The following is a 16,100-nucleotide window of genomic DNA, read 5'->3' as shown; positions in this document are numbered from 1 at the left end:
CCTTACCCTTTTGGCGGTATCCTGTCATTTTATTTTAAACCTGGATCTTTCCTCTAATCCTTTACACCCCACAACCCCACACAGTTCATTCAGCGCTAATAAAAAGGCAGCAATGAGCATCTGGAGGTAGAGGATTCCTTAATTCAGTTTCACCAGCAAAGAAAACATGTCCTGTAGCTAAGACCTCGCACTAACTGGTGTGGCAAGAAAGCTGACAAAGTATTTTCAAGCCAAAAGAAGCTGCCAAAGCTTATTTTGAGGGCCCCACCCCCAGGACAATGAGACAGCTTCAACCTCTGGCCTGTTTGGCTGTCACAGCTGAGCTAACTCGCTCAGCCTGTGGTGCCCAAAAAAAGACAATCCCAGGGACATTGTCTGGGTCCTCCCAAACAAATTCAGTAGGTGTGGAAAAAAAAAAAAAAAAAAAAAAGAAACAACAAACCAACTGTCTCACCTGGTTTACCTTATTTTCATTGGGATCTGTTGCGCGGTCTAATCCATACTCGAGGACGTTTAGCATGCCGGGCTGTTATGAACAAGAAACATCAATAGCTTTGTAACTCATTTGTTTTAAAGTCTGTGGTTCACACAAATGCATGAGGAGACCCCTGAACCCTGAAAGGCTCCACTGCCAGCACCTCCTGGCCACGGTGCCCTGGGGGAGCTCTGCCCCTCGAATCTGGGAACGCTCCCCTCTGAGCACCGGTGCTGCAGTCGGACCTCCCTCCCCTGCACCTTTGAGAGCAACCAAGGAGAAAGGTGGTGTGGGCTCAGGGCAGGTCTGGGCTGACCCCTTCCCTGATGGGAAGCAACAGGGAGCACAGCCCAGAGGCCACGACCATGGCCATGCCCTTAGCCTGTGGAATTTTGTCCCAGGTGGCTGCAGGGAGGGCACCACTGAGCCACTAAAGCCACACACCATCATACTCTACTTACAGGAGTCCGGTTCACAAGCCAGTAGGCTCTCTCCTGGCAGTCCAGAGCGTACCTGTCTGCCTTCTTCCGCTCCTTCCCTGCCCTGCAAAGCCAAGAACAGGATTTGACTCTACCAGGGGAATTCAGGAATTTTGCTCTCCTAAAACCACTGGGATAAGAAAGGGGGCACACCTCCAGTCTCCCCTGACCCCCTTGGGTCCCAGCCTGACTGCGTGATGCTCTGATGCAGCCTCCTCACCACACCTTACCCCGGCTAATTCTGGGCTGCAGATCATGCTGTTCACGTGGCCACACATGACTACAGCTTTTGAGAAATCATCGTCTTCCTGAGCTCAGCTGGGAGCAGACACATCCTCTTTTGATTAGACAGACAGCCCTTTGGTAGTTTTATGCTAACTACCCGCTACTTGCGGTCAGTCCTGCTGCCTCATGTTTATCCATCTCCGATGTCCCCAGGCAGTATCTGAAGACTGCCGCGGAGAGGTACATCCCGGACACGTCTCATCCCTGTCTCATAATAAAGGGGGGCATTTCTCACAGAAATTATTTAGAAATGGTACCAAGCAGTGTTCCCAGGCACTAAAACCCAAATCACCTCTACTATTAAATAGAAGAGGGACTAGCATGGTTTGGGCTTGGACCAACTAATTCTTTCCCAGACATGTCCTGGGCACAATTTGGGACTTAGCATGGGCAGGGAAGCATTCCCAAAAGGCTGTTTGCATGTGGCCACCCTGCTGTGGTTAACAGGGTGGATGCGGGCTGTTCTGCACCAGTCTGCCCCAGCATCATCATTAAACAGCCTCAGACGTGTTTAATCTACTAGTTCAGACACAGTCTCGGTATCTAACTTTAAAACTGCATTTGGCATCTCTTAGCCCAAGTCTGACCTCAATTTACAAGAACAACAGCCTCGCGTTTAATGAGACAGTTATCTGATGAGCTGTATTCTGACGACTTGGCTACCATCCCAGTGAAGACAGAAATGCTGCTGAACGGCAGAGGCAGTGCCTGCCGTGCTGGGAGGTAAAAAAGGTAAGAGGAATCCACAGACGGAGGAAAGATCCTATCTCCAGAGGAGTAACCCCATCTCACGTTCACTAACTTTCCTGGGAACTTGAAGGATTCAGCTCCTAAAATCAAGTCATTTTGGCTAGGTGCCTAAGTATGCACTTCAGAGTTTTCTCCAGAAGTCCCTGCTGGGAACATTTACTGCTTCTTGATTCAGGCCATTCAGTTCAGCCGTGAGACATGTGCAAGCAATAATTGAAGCAGACTAATAACAGGTCCTAAATTCAGTAGCCTGATCCACAAACGCTCATGGACAACTCTGACATAAAAGAAGCTGTCTCTAATGAAGGCTTGCAAGCTGCAGCATCAGACCCTGGCTTCTTCAGGGAGTCACATCAGGTGCAAAATCTAAACCTCCCCTTGCACACTTACACATGTGCAAAAACCATTTGCAGATAGGCATGTGGATGTATTGGGGGGAAAGGCACCCACCCCCACCTGTGTTCTCACAAACCACACCAATTCCACATCTTTGGCGGACAAATGCCAGGCAGGGAGAGAAACGCAGGTGCAGCAGGCAAGGGTGAGGCTTTGCAAGTGGGCATCCAGTCATTTGAAAATGACTGAAATCCTTCACTCACAAAGTGCAAAGTGAACAAAGTTTACTTGTTAAATGGAGGAACCCCAAGCTGATATGAAAGGCAGGTTTGTTTCACAATCTTGAGGGGCATTTGCAAGTTATTTTAAAGCTGCATTTTATGTTTGCAAACTGCAATTTAACTGTGTACCAAGACAGTGAAGCCCTGCCTCCTCATACCCTCCCCAATTATGCAAATAATGGAATGCAAGTCAACTCACTTATACTGCTCTTTGGCCTGCATAATAACAAAATCCCACTTGTAGTTTATTTTTTGATTGAGCATGTTGTAATGTTCCTGGAATAAAAATAAAAAAGCAGTCAGTGTGAAAATTCTGGACAAGGCACTCCCATGCTAGGGTTTTCTTGACTCTCCATAGCTCAACTAGGCCAGGCTAGCAACCAAGCCAAGAAATGTGGATTGTTCTGAACGTAATTACATGAATTGCAACAGTTCAAAAATACCACTGCAAGGAGAGCAATTATCCCCGCCAAAATTATCATTGACTTCAGAGTTTTTTCCTGTACTGGCCATTTTTTCAGTTCTAAAATTTTGGCTTTTGACACTGCTGGAGTAACACCTCATGGAATTGAAGAGGTGACTTTGCCATGCTCCATTCATTAGCAACAGAGGGCTAAAGCTATAGCAAACACGGGGCTTGCAATGGAACAAGAACAGCATCTCCTTACCTTTTCATATTCTTCTAAAATCCCTTTCCTCTTAATGTTCTTCTTTGCTAGGTAAATTGCTGCGGAGGGAGAAGCAAATAAGCAGTCAGTTATACTTAGACCAACAAATCCAAGAATAATTAAAAATTTACCCAGATGACAAACACAGAAATCTTTGTCTGTAACAATATCTTCCCAGGCATGAGCTCCAAGCTCATAAAAGCTCACTGAAGAAAAATGAATTTGGTGCTTTCACTTTGTCGCTGATACATCATGAGCCAGTGCCCAGGCTGGGAGCAGCCACGCAGAACAGGCGGTGCGTGCCTTCTGCCAGCAGTCACTCCTCCTTTAGGAACTCAGCCAGGGTTTCACAGGTGAAAGGATACTGGACCAAATCTTTAAGATGTTGAGTTTCTTCAGAATTTGACCTCCGAGTTTTCTAAACACAGGTCAGTGTTTTCTTCCAAGTTCTATTGAAAACATTCCAATCTAAAATGGGCTTTTTTATTTCCCCAGAAGATCTACAGCATAATGTAGATAAAAGCCACAGAAGACAATCTTGGTATAAACAAATCAGTTTGTGAACTGCACAGCCCACAGGAGCAAACCAAGCTGATCAGCCCAAGTTTCATGATGAGCACTATAATAAAAAGCATTATAAAGGCAACAAATGATTGATATGGAAAGAGCCATCAGGAGATATTGGAAGCCACTGTGCATTATATAAAGAAAGAACCATCTCTCAATGCAGGGCTTGATCCAAATTTATGGGAAGACAGCCTTGGGCTCAGATCCAGGAACACACTTAACTACTCAGGGAAATCTAACCTTGTTTTTAAAGTCTTCCCTATCCGTCAGAGTATTTTAGATGTGTTCCAGTCTGATGGATCTTAGTGGAACGTACAAGAAGCTTAAGCACTTTCTCTCATCAAGGCCACCACAAGGTGGTCACATCCAGAGCATTCCCTCAATTCAGCATTACTGAGAATTATTCACAAAATAGCATGGAAGAAAATGCAAGGGCTGGTCATCGCATGTGGACACACAGCAGAAAAAGATGAACAGCAAACACAGTGCAGGACTGCGTGCACAAACACGTGGGCTTGCACTATGCCTCCTAAACATGTACAATGCTATCACTTACCATAGTCAGTGTCATCAGCAGGCCAGCTCTGCGCTGGCCAGAAATAGGGGGTCTGCAGAAAAACAAGCCTTTCATTAGTGCCCAGTAGCCTTGAACTCATGCCAAGAGGCATGCAGCACCACCCCCACTGGAGGGAGAGGAAAGTTCTCCTCTGCTATACTCAGAGCATCAGCTCACACGGTGGTGCAGGCCAGCTACATCAGAAGAATCAAGGTCAGCAGACCACCGATATCAAACCCACTCCTCCTCTGGAATCGGTTAATAAGTCCAACCTCTCACTGCTGCCTGAGTGTTCAGACTGATGCTGGAGCCTGATATGGTACCACATGGGAACCAGACTCCTTGTTCAAAGTACCAACGTGGGTACCCTAATCTCCCATCGTAGTGGAAACAGTTCAACCATGAACCTTGATAACATCCCGTTAATACTGTGCTTTTTGTATATTCATTATTCAGTCTCCCCAGATCATTCTACTTTCAACCAGCGATTTCATTTGCTACTTTAAGACCTGGAAGGGAACACACATTTGGAAGAAAGCACAGCTATTTTGAAGTTGAACAAGTACGCTAATTTAGTTGAAGGAAGCATCACAGTTTCCCTGTAAACACAGAACTGGGGAAACTGGCCTGAGTCTTCTCTGTGGATCCCTTCCTCCCTCCTGCACACTGAACGACTAGCACAGCTACACGGCATGGCCTCACAGCTACAGCTCATAGGGAACTGTCCCAGCTGCCTGTTTTTAAAACTAGTGCTGAACTCCTTCTCAGTGGCTTTAGAGAAGATGCAACTCACTTGAAACCTGTACAGGCTGCCATCTCTCCTAAGAGTGAGATTCTTTGGCTCCTGAAGAGGGTAGATGTATCCATATTTGACAAACAGGTCTCCCAGGTGCAGTGCCTCTGAAAATGGAGAAGGCAGAAGTTTTGATTGCACAGAAACACTGAAGCAGAATTTAAAAGTGAGCTGCTACTCAGGAGAGAAGAATTCATCTAAAAGGCTTTGTTTATAGAGACCAAAAAATTTTACAACTCAAAGCTGAAAAAGCCTCCATTTTTACATTTCTACCCACCTTCCTCAGTGATCTGCAAGCGCTGGAGAATCCACTGCAATATATCGTTACCTGTAAAGCAAAGAAAATGTCAGGTGCTTGAAATCAGGAGTGTGCCAAAATCCATGGGCGAAAATGAGACCTCTCCAGTCCTCACCCCTCACTGTGCCCTGGATCCCACCAAGTGCACAGACCCCTTCTTGCAAACATGCTTTCCCATGCACCACGCAAGAGAAGCGGAGATAAAATGCACTGCTGGTCTCTCACTGGCCATGCTGTCGTTCAGGCTTTCTCCCGACCAAGCAGGCATCAGTCCCTGGCAGAGGGAGCCCGAGGCAGGCAGTGACCTCAGGATGGGACAGCGTGAGTGTGCCGAAGCACACATGGTCTGAGCAACACTGAAAGTTCTCATCATTGGCTTAGAAAGGACTTCAGCAATGCAACAGCTTCCACACCCAGGGAAGGTGAAGTGCCCCTTGTTTTGCACCATCTTACTTTGCAGTGAATCTCTCAAGACATCTCCAGATTCACAGAGCATGGTCCTGTCTCGGTTTTAGTAAGAGACCAGTGACTGGTCCTCTCGAGTCCTTTAAGAAATACAACTTTCAGTGCAAAAGGAATGCCTGAGTCTCAGATCCAAGCTGTAGTGGCAATAGGACTTATCAAAGGGAAACAAAATTTCTGCATTCACAAACACTTCATCTCTCCCAGTTCTTTTGTTGGAGTGTGACCAGTCACACCCATAGTCAGCATATACCTCCAGCAGTTTATGTTCTGGGGGGAAAATTTCATGAACCTCCTTCCATTTAAACAGGGCAAAAATGCACTCATTCCCTGATCAATTGTTGGTCTTTTCCTCCAAACGTCCCCCAGGATTGCAGATTGAGGTGTTGACCTTTCTTGACATTGCAGTGATGACTTAACTTTCTAATAGCGGCTCAGAGCTCTTATCCTACTGCCTGCTTCCTGAAATAGATGAAATTAAAGGATTATCTCATCACTCATTTCTAGACAGGTCTCTCTGTAAGCATTTTCCCCCAAAGGTACGCTTTTAAGATGGAGGTTTATTTGCCTTTTCTGTTGTGAGACATTTTACTGACACTGAATTTAACTAGTTCACTTCCTGCACGTGAAGAGCCAAGCTCTCTTCAGTGGATCTGTGTCCACCGCTCTAATGCCTTCACCATTCCTTCACTAAACATGAGTCAGTCTCTTTTGCAACACCCAGAAGCCAATCAGTATAAATGCAACTTGTGCAGCACTAAAAATATCATAGTTTAGAGAGCAATGACCATCACGCAAGGAGACTGGAACTCACTTGCCTATCAGAAGTTGACTACAATTTATGACTTATGCAAGAGGGAACTTGTAGCTATTCTGGTTAAGGAACCAGAATAAAGTAGACAGCACGCAAAGAGGATGAGCATCAACTGACATTTTCCCTCTACATCATCTAGCCATGGACTTTTAGGAAGTGGTATTTTACATTGGTCAGACATCAAGAGAAGTACTTGTTCCCCCTGCACTTAATCTAGGTGGCACATCATCTTCAGTACAGGGGAATCTTTTCTGCGGTGCTGCTTTAACTGTTCACTAACAGCTAGGGGAAGCAAGGCCATCTCCTTTGCAAATGCAAAGCACTCCACCAAATTCAGCTGCATAATACCTATGTAAGCCAGGATATGGTTTGTACTGTAATGCACGGAGAGTACTGCTGAGAACAAGCTTCAGATGTTGTCCAAGTTCTCCCTAGCCTTTCACTGACTGACTGTACCCATGGGCAAGTGACTTCATCTCCGTGCCTCTGCTTCCTCATTTAAAAAAAAAAAAAAAAATGGGACAAACAACACACAGGGCCTACCAGGCTTTGCAAATACAGTGGGGAAAACTTAATCTATTTGGCTAAGTTGTCTCCCAAGTTGCCTGGAGCAAGCTCACTGGTTTCAGTGGGAGTTTTTGTTCTGAATTTCAAAGTGCTGCAGAAAGACCAAAGCAGGAGGAGGAAACTTCAGTACAGTATGTGTGAATATTTATAGTGAAGGATCCCTCACAAGAGCTTTTGTGGAGGCTTGGAGAACAGGGAAGCAGAGGTACTGACAGTGCCCTGTGAAAGGACTTAGCAGGCAGGCACAAAGGAGACTGCGATAAGAGCTGCCTCTAATGTCATACGTGACACAGCACAGCTCCCCATCTGTTTGCTCTTCAGCCCACTTGAAGGAGGAAAAGCTGTCATTTAGAGACAGAGAAGTGGGTTGAATATTTTGTTCTTTTCCTGCATACTGAAGAAAAATTATTATTAGCAGAAAACATCAAAAGGGACACTAATTGTTTATTGCTCATTTCTGAAGTACCATCTTTCAATCTGACTCCAGGCTGCCTATTTTAATCGGATTTTAATATTTATCTTTATTTGTGATCCAGCCTCACTGGGAATATGACAGGTCTGGAGGCTTAAGCACCTACTCACCTCTACACTAAGAGAAAGCAAAGTCACTTGAGTTAAACTCACGAGAGCTACAAGCACGTGATTATCAATCTTTGTGTCTCTTATTCAAAGAGCTAGGACAGAAGTGAGGCAGTTGTAACCCTGGGGTGGCCATGGGGTCCACACACACCTTTTCTTTGATGAACTTCTTTGACCCAGTCCCTTTCCCCAGTGAAGCTCTTACCTGCCACAGCATGTGGGATGTCTGTGATCATCACCTTCTGTGTCTGCGTCTTGATGCCCGTGTCTGGATTCTGCATCTCCATCATAAGTGCTTCAATCTGCAAAGCATGGCAGGGATGGGATGTATTACAGGAGTGGACAGGAGGGAGCCCCAGGACCACCACAACTCTGGGCAGCATCCCAGAGAGGTGTGCAGTGGTGTGCCACAGGAATGGATGCAATGGTCACAGTCCTGTCCGAACCTCCGCTTGCCATTAGAGATGCCACCTCCAAACCATGTCAGCTCTCACACTGACTCACAGTATCACTCCCTCCTACAGAAGACACATGCACAGCCAGGGTTAGCAGACGAGGGACAGGACATAACCACTCCATGAGAGCTGAACTTAAAAAAAAAAAATTAATTTAAAAAAAAAAATATCTCTGCTACCCATAAATGCTCTTCTCTGGCTCAGTGGGCCATAAGAAAGAAAAAAGGGGAGGAAATAAAATCTGTGCTTCTATTGCACAAATACACCAGCTGTGCACAGACTTGTAGGCATTGCACCACGCACCAAGAAAACAAGCAATATTTTGCCTGGAGACCAAACAGCAAAGGTTGTGTTTCTGGTCTGCAGATAATAACCAGACAGGACTTTAGGAGGGCAACAGGAAAAGCACACCAGTTTGCTCTGGGGCTGAGCAAGAAGTTCAAACCCGGCGGAGATGAGAACGGTCCATCCTTTGAGGAAGCACAGCCACCACCTGAGCCAAGGCTTTGAAAAGCTGCCCAAGGACCAATTACAGCAAGGAACAGAATTTACATGTGGGAAAGCAGACTGCAAATGCTGGAAGAGCCCAGCTCGTAGGATGGAGGTGTACAAGGGACTCTCCAGCCGTTCCTGTGGACTTCTGCACCCACCCACCTGGGGTCTCAGCCCCGTCTGTGGGCAGCAAAGCTCAGTCACCCCAGGGACAGGGCAGAGACACACCATCCGGAGCAACTCACCCTCCGATCCGGCAGCATCTCCCGCCTTTGATTCCTGAGAGATGCTGATGACTCGTTTTTAACAGATCATGTTACGGAGGATGAGTCTCACCCTCAAGGCCAGACTTCTTTTATTTCTGGTTCCCAATTATCTTTTTTCTTTTTAAAAAGATGAAGAATTGCAAAGGTATTTTCCTCCTCTTATATTTGACTTCCTACTAGCACCATCCCAAAAGCACAAGAGCCTCCTGCTTGCACTTCGTAACCTCTCCTAAGGCGGGTGGAGTTGGGGCACACTCCTCATCTCCTCATTTTAGATTATCTGTGTGCTGTGAGAGCATTGGCTTTGTGGAAGATGTTCTTCTTTTTGTCTTCTGCTTCCAGAGATATTAAATCAAAACTGGTCCAACAGGACCAATTTGGTCTCTCTGCACATTCATTTAGGGTGAGGCTGTAGCTTTTTAGCTAGGATTAGAGGATTTAACAAGTGTGACTTGATGACACTCACGCATAATGAAGGGTATTGTCTTCACAGGCACCACAGTGACTTTGGTCCTAAGTCTTGCCAAGTTCAGTGAGGATTTAAGCCTGTAGTGACAGGATGCACTCTGAGCTTGACACTAAAAATGGATTTTCAACTGTTTTTAAAGGCAGTGTCAAATTAATACTAAAACAGAGAACACTGGTAAAATTTCACACAAATATTTGTATAAATACTTACATAATTTTTTTTTAAAATACCAAAACCAGACCCAAAGCAATGGAATATGAAGCCTTTTTTAGACCTTTTAACTGAACCCCCAATTTTGGCCTCAGCAGGTTCAAGGTTGGGCATGGAGAGATGCCAGCGTAGCTGTGCAAGATGAAGCAGGCAGGGCACTAATTTAGGAAACTCAGGTTCAGTTCCCTCTAAGCAAACACTGGTATCTTGGGGAAGTCACTTACTCTAACTACATGTCCGCTCTGCAGACAGCACTTCTTCAGCACACAGGGATACCGGGGTAAACATAGCGCTGCTCATCACCATCGTACCACAGTGCCGCGATCACCGGGCAGGTCCCACCAAGCTCGAGCAGGTCTTGTTCCCTGCAAGCAGTACAGCACACCCTGCCCTGGCGTGGGGCTGCCATTTGCTCCCCGGTGGGCTCAAGATGGGTTTTTACCAGCTGAGAGGGAGGAATTGGCTCAGAAACCCACTGCCTCCCAGCACAGCATGTTCCCTTTCTTCAACCAGCAAAGAGCTCCAGACTCTTGTCGTGTTCATACCCTGCCGTGCTCCCTCTCGTCACTGGAGAAATAATATATATTAAAAAGAAACAAGCGAGATGAGCCAGGGAGCTGCTGTTGGGGGGTGCCTGCTGCTCTGGCTGCAAACCATGCACTTTGCTGATCAAAACTCAGCCTGTCTCTTCCTCTTCTCCTAAGGGAACACTGCTGATTATGGGTTGCTGGCAATCAGGAGTTGCTATCAGCACCAGCCTGCCGGCAAGAGGCCAGGAGGACTGGTTAAAATACAGTGGGAACATTTGCTTGCTTTGCTAAGGGCTCTAGCACATTTTGTCACACTTTCAGCCAGGGAAGTGCTGTCTGGTTTGAATTTTGTAGAGCCAGAAGCCACTTCCTGACGCTGGTTGATGGGTGGAGATGCGTGCAGAGGTAAATATCAGCAGGAGGACTGCTAAAGGAGCCAGGCTCTGGGATGAGCTCACCTCAAGCACAGAGACACCGTGAGGCACAAGCCCCACCGAGGTCTCCCTTCAGATCACCTGGAAACTCTGCACAGAGGTGACCTCACCCTGAAAGCCACAGAGGAGACAACAGGAAAACTGCCTGCCCCCATCTGATTGCAAGAAGTCACCGGACCCACTGCGTGCAAAGCAAAACTCAAGTTCATAAATGATAAGAAAAAGCATCACTGCATTTCAAGAGCACATGGGAAGCCCCAGGGAGGGTGAGGGTCCTCTCTGCAAATGATCAGCAATTGATGGGTTGCCCAGGATTCTGGAGAAGGAGGATGGATCCAGCACGGATGCTTTCTCACAGGAGGGAGCAGTGGGAGCAGATGAGCACTGATGGATTGCTTGGCGAGTTACCCCAGGTGTGTTTCTCACCTTTGTTTCTCTGAGTTTTACCCTTTGGGCACCTGCCAGCACCTCTGGGTCAGGGTATCTGCACCGCAGAAGTATCAGGCTCCAGCTGCTGAGACTCTGACATGCAACAGCAAAACACTTCCAAGGGGAGGAGTTCAGCCCCTCTCAGCATCAACCCAGACAGAAGCATCTTTGCTTCAGATGTAAGAAAGAAAAATTTTCCCAGCAGGCTCCAGCTCACAGCTGAATGCCCACTCCTGGTGCTATAATTAAACATCTGCTGCTTTCTCCGTCATGAGTATTTGCCCAGTTCTAGCCCCCCTCACTGCCTGGTACTGTTTGCAAAGATCATCCCTCCCTGCTCTGATCTCCAAGGTAGCAATACAGTCCTTCATCACAGCTCTGGCCTCCGAAGGCTAATTCAGTTATTTTCTAGGTCTACAACTAACAATCCTGTTTTGCACATTCATGGATGATCGGAAAAAAGAAGAAATGAAAAAAAAAAATCAGTTGCTGACCACCTAAAACTTCCTGCTTTTTCTTAATTAAAGCTGAGAGCAGGAGGCCTGTTCCCACCCAGTGCACAGCAATCCCACGCCCAGAGGAAGCAAATCTGTGAATGGGGATGGCAGGGCTATAGCTGGCTCTTTCCACATGCTCCCTCTTCCCTCACTGTGCTGCCATCGCTCCCGCCAAGCCTCCTACTTAAACCCACATGGCAACAAAACCAAACCGAAGCACAGTCCCACCTGGCTGAGCACACCACCTCTCACCAGGGCTGCTCGGAGCATGTCGCGCTCGGCGTGACGCTCCACAGAAATGTGTAGCACCTGCATCTCCCTGCCTGGGACAGGGAAAGGGAGGATGGGATGAGGCTGAGCTTAGCCTAAGGCTCAGCTTTGGCCATGTCCAGGACCTCACTTAAACAGAGAGCAGGAGTCCGATGGATAGCTCCTTCCAGCAAAAACACAATTCAGATGCTCACACACCTCGAGCAAGGCCCAGGCAGATGAGGGCCAGCAGCTGCTGGAGAATCGAAGCCAGGCTGGAGAAGTCCCCAGCCATGCTGCGGACCCCAGGCCAATCCCTCCCCAATTGCAGCAGTGCCTCAGGAGGAGCCATCGGGGACCAGAGGAAGGAGGAGGCAGAGGAAAACGGCAAGCAGCATCCATCAGCCCTACCCACGAGCTATGAGTCACAATGCAGCTTATGTAGCACAGCAAAAAAAAAAAAATATACAGCCCAGCAGCCACTAGAGAGTACAACCCTGCCCGGCGCTGCCTCCTGATGCCCAGCGGAGGCCAGATCCGGGCTGCTGGGGCAGGCATAGGCACCAACAGCTTGAGCTGATTCAAGTTCTCCCAGAATCTGGCCAAGCGCACACAGTCAAAACACATTTCAGAGGCTTCCTCCCTGTCCCAAGAGACTTTTGTGCCAATATTCTTCCTATCAAGACAGTTTAGGAGGGGAAGAAAATAGAATAAAACAACCTAAGCATTAGTCATGAGTATTTCATGGACTAGCAGGTGTTGCAGGGCCTTGGAGGGGGCTCTCCGCTTCCCCCATGGTTCACCCATGAAGACCAAGCTCTACATCCAGTCCGAGTCATGCAGAGCAGCCTCACAGCAAGTACACGGCACTGCCCACTGCCCCCAAAGCAACCCCCTTTCCTCTCCTCCTGTCCGATGGCAGGATTGCTGCGGTCACAGGCTGCCTACTGGAGAACCAGCGCACAGAGATGCATCGTAGCTGCAAAGGCACAACAGGGCCAGCAGCCTGATAGCACAGCAGGAATCCCTCCATGCAGCCAGACCAAGCCCATGGTTACAGCCTATGGGCCAGCTGGTGGCAAAACTTGAGCATAGACTTAAGCAATTAAGAAGGCTGCTCTCTAGGATCTTAGCTCCTCGTGCACCTAAGCCTGCAAGGTGCTTGCTGGATGCATGCTGAGCATCCTCAGCTCCCACCACAGGGAACCAGTAAAGGTGCTCGGTATTTCAGGGCAGCTCTGAGGATGCGGCCGTCCACATACAGACCACACTGCCATGTAACAGCTGAGGCTCCGTACACAGCTTCCTCAAGGTCTGGAAAAAAATAGAGGAGGAATGAAAGCAGAGATGAGAGCCAAAGCCTTTTTCTGGGAGCTTCCTTTCCTAGTGCTAACAGGTCTTTGACTTGCAAAGTGCTGTAATTACTCAAACCCTCTCATTCCTCACAGTGGGAGTGGCACATGCTCCATAACAGCAGTTCACTGTATTTTAACGGATCTTCCCACCTGAGGAACTCAGAGCACTTTGCAAAGATTGCTATGCTCCTACAGAGCAGCTAAAGCACAATTGCTGGTGGTTGTTCTCTCAAAGCACACAGCTTCTCCTCTCCACCCCCACACGCGACTCCACGGAGTATTACGCAGTGCAGAATTTGGCCCAGAGTATTTCCTTTGGCAGGGCTCCCCAGTCAAATTTACCTTGGAAGGCACAGCACCAAAGAAAATACCTTTTTTACTTCCTCTAGCATAAAAAGTACGGTATTTGTATTGCTAGGCTCATACCTTAGCACTGAATAGCCCCAAATTTCTCCCCTTTTCCCCCCAGAATCCTCCTTAGGTTGTGGGCGTTGCAGGAGAGCTAACTACAACTCAAACTGGCTGGCTGTACTTGTCACTGGAAATTCAGTTAATTCCACTCAACAGGATAAGCCACAGGCAGGAGAGGTGGGTGGGAGAAAAGCTAGCTTAACACTCTGCTTTTTAAAATCTGCAGATACCAGTTATACTAAAGCTGGCTACACTTTTGAATGAATGCTACAGAAAAAAAACATCAAATGCTTTACAAAATTACGCATCACATCCAAAAGCGTAGGTGTACATCTTACCACTCTTTCAACTGTTTCTGGTCACAAATACGCTCGTTTCTGAAAAAGTGGAAAGAAGCAGAGAACAGACAGTTGGCCATGATACATCCTCTGAAAGTGGACATCAGCTGGAAGCACTGGGAATGCACACGCTGGACCAACTGTGGCCCAGAGCTCAACTGAGTGTCCTGGCACCGCAGATGATGGGTTTGCCCCTGGGAATGACACAGTTTTGCAGGTCTTTGGGAAAAAAGATGGGAGAGGGAGAAAATGTGTCAGGAGAATAATTCAGCTGAGGCTAAGCTACAAAAATAAACAAAATTACTGCTTTATTTCCCCCATGACTTCAGCACACATTGCTCCTCGGCCCCCCAGCCGGAACCCCAGAGCCAGCTGGGATCCACAGGGCTCCGCAACAGGTCATGGCCCCAAATCCCCGCGGATGGGGCTGTCACCCCTCGGACTCCACACACCCAGAGGGGCCCCGGAAAGCCGTGGCCGGGCAGGATGCTATGAACACGGGTTCCCCCCCCCCCCGGCCTGGAGCACCGGGCAGCGCATCACCCCACCCGGCCGCGGTCCCGAGGTGGCGGCGGGTGCTGATGCCCATAACGGTGCGGCTGTCTCCCGGCGCTGCTCAGCCCTCACCTTTTTCAGGAAGGCCATCCGCGGCCGGTGGCGCTGCCCCTGGTCGAGCCGTGTGACGGTCATGGCGCCGGGCCGGGCGGTGCGGTGCGGTGCGGTGCGGTGCGGTGCGGTGCGGTGCGGTGCGGTGCGGTGCGGCGACCCCGACCGAACGCACCTCGCTACGGCCACCCGCCTCCTCTCCCTGCCGAGGGCGGCGCCCGTGCTGCGCGTCGCAGCCAATCAGCGCCCGCCGCCCCACGGTCATTTACATGAAGGGGTGGGGCGGCGCCGCTGCCGCCTTGGGGCGCTAGCGGGAGCCCGTTCGGCCCGCGGCGGGGGCGGGGCAGGGCAGGGGGCGGGGCCTGAGTAGGCGCGGCAGGGGGCGGGGCCTGAGTAGGCGCGGCAGGAGGGGGCTGATGGAGGTCCGGCAGGGTTCTGGAAGGTGCTGGGTGTCTGCAGCCGCCCGTGTGAGGCGAGCTTGGTAGTCACGCTGGAAACGGTCCTTACGAAAGGAGGGGGTCTGGGCAGAGCAGGTGGCATTAGGGAAGGGGAGACAGGAGATGGCGAAGCCCCCACACACCGCTCATTCCGCCGGAGAGAGGCGAATCCCTCCCCGAAGCGCTCCTAGAGTGGAGTCAGGGTAAAACGAGGGTGCCTAAGACCAAGCTGTTGCAATTTGGGTGTGCAAGAGGTAGGCAGTGCTTTGGGAATCTGCTCCTTGAATGCCACCAGCCTTGGTCAGCTCAGCTGTGGATGCAGGAGCCAGCCGGGTGTTTTTTGGGCGGTCGGTGGCTTTGCCATGTGGGGAAATTGTGACTAACGGTGACCAGAGGAAGACCACAGGGTGACAGAGTGCTTCCTCACGATGGAACTGTCTCATGCCAGCGGGTGGAGGAACAGTACCTGACTGGCAGTGCTGGAAACCAAGAGCTCTGTTTTTCTGTTTTGTTCAGAAAAGGGTGGAATTTCCTCCTGCTGCACAGGGCTCGGCCTGCCAGCACAGCCGGGCAGGAGGAGAGGGCCGGGTCCTCACTCGGGCAGAATCTAGTTGTGCCAGGGCTTGTAGGACGCATTCCCAGGAATTCCTGCCAGCCATGTGGGCACGTTGCTTTTTGCACGTCGTGCACCTACGCATGGTGTGTGCCTACCTCCCCACACACCGCACAGAGAACATGCGTGCGTGGGGGTGTGTGCTCACACCTCGGTGTGCACAGAGTGCCATGAGTTGCCATACTGAGCAGGCGCTCACACCACACTCTCCGTGAGCAGATCCCACCCAATGCTGCCAGCATGCTTCCATGTGTCCCTTGGACTCACGGGCACGGGTCATGCAGGCACTTTTATACCTCATCCACGTGCATGTCACACAGGGAGCGCCCCACGCTTCCCACATATGTGCATAGCTGTTTCTCGGGACAGTGCCTTCCCCACCATGGTGTTTGTGACTGT

General features: G+C 49.2%; 1 protein-coding gene across 1 annotated transcript in view; it reads right to left on the bottom strand.

Annotated features, from left to right (window-relative positions):
* RGS9 (regulator of G protein signaling 9) overlaps positions 1-14,820 on the bottom strand; it is a 33,025-nt gene extending 18,205 nt beyond the window's left edge. The window contains exons 1-9 of the mRNA XM_075044238.1: positions 14,673-14,820; positions 8,116-8,212; positions 5,468-5,518; positions 5,191-5,297; positions 4,398-4,449; positions 3,275-3,333; positions 2,806-2,882; positions 937-1,018; positions 464-526 (exon numbers count right to left, since the gene is read on the bottom strand). Coding sequence (XP_074900339.1) covers positions 464-526; positions 937-1,018; positions 2,806-2,882; positions 3,275-3,333; positions 4,398-4,449; positions 5,191-5,297; positions 5,468-5,518; positions 8,116-8,212; positions 14,673-14,735 — 651 coding nt within the window. The 5' untranslated portion in view covers positions 14,736-14,820. The remainder of the gene's footprint in view (positions 1-463; positions 527-936; positions 1,019-2,805; positions 2,883-3,274; positions 3,334-4,397; positions 4,450-5,190; positions 5,298-5,467; positions 5,519-8,115; positions 8,213-14,672) is intronic.
* Between the last annotated feature and the right edge of the window lie 1,280 nt (positions 14,821-16,100).

Source organism: Buteo buteo, chromosome 13 (genome assembly GCF_964188355.1).
Source record: "Buteo buteo chromosome 13, bButBut1.hap1.1, whole genome shotgun sequence".
Lineage (NCBI taxonomy): Eukaryota > Metazoa > Chordata > Aves > Accipitriformes > Accipitridae > Buteo > Buteo buteo.
Note: the sequence above shows the minus strand (reverse complement) of the source record. Positions and strands in the feature narration are given on the sequence as shown.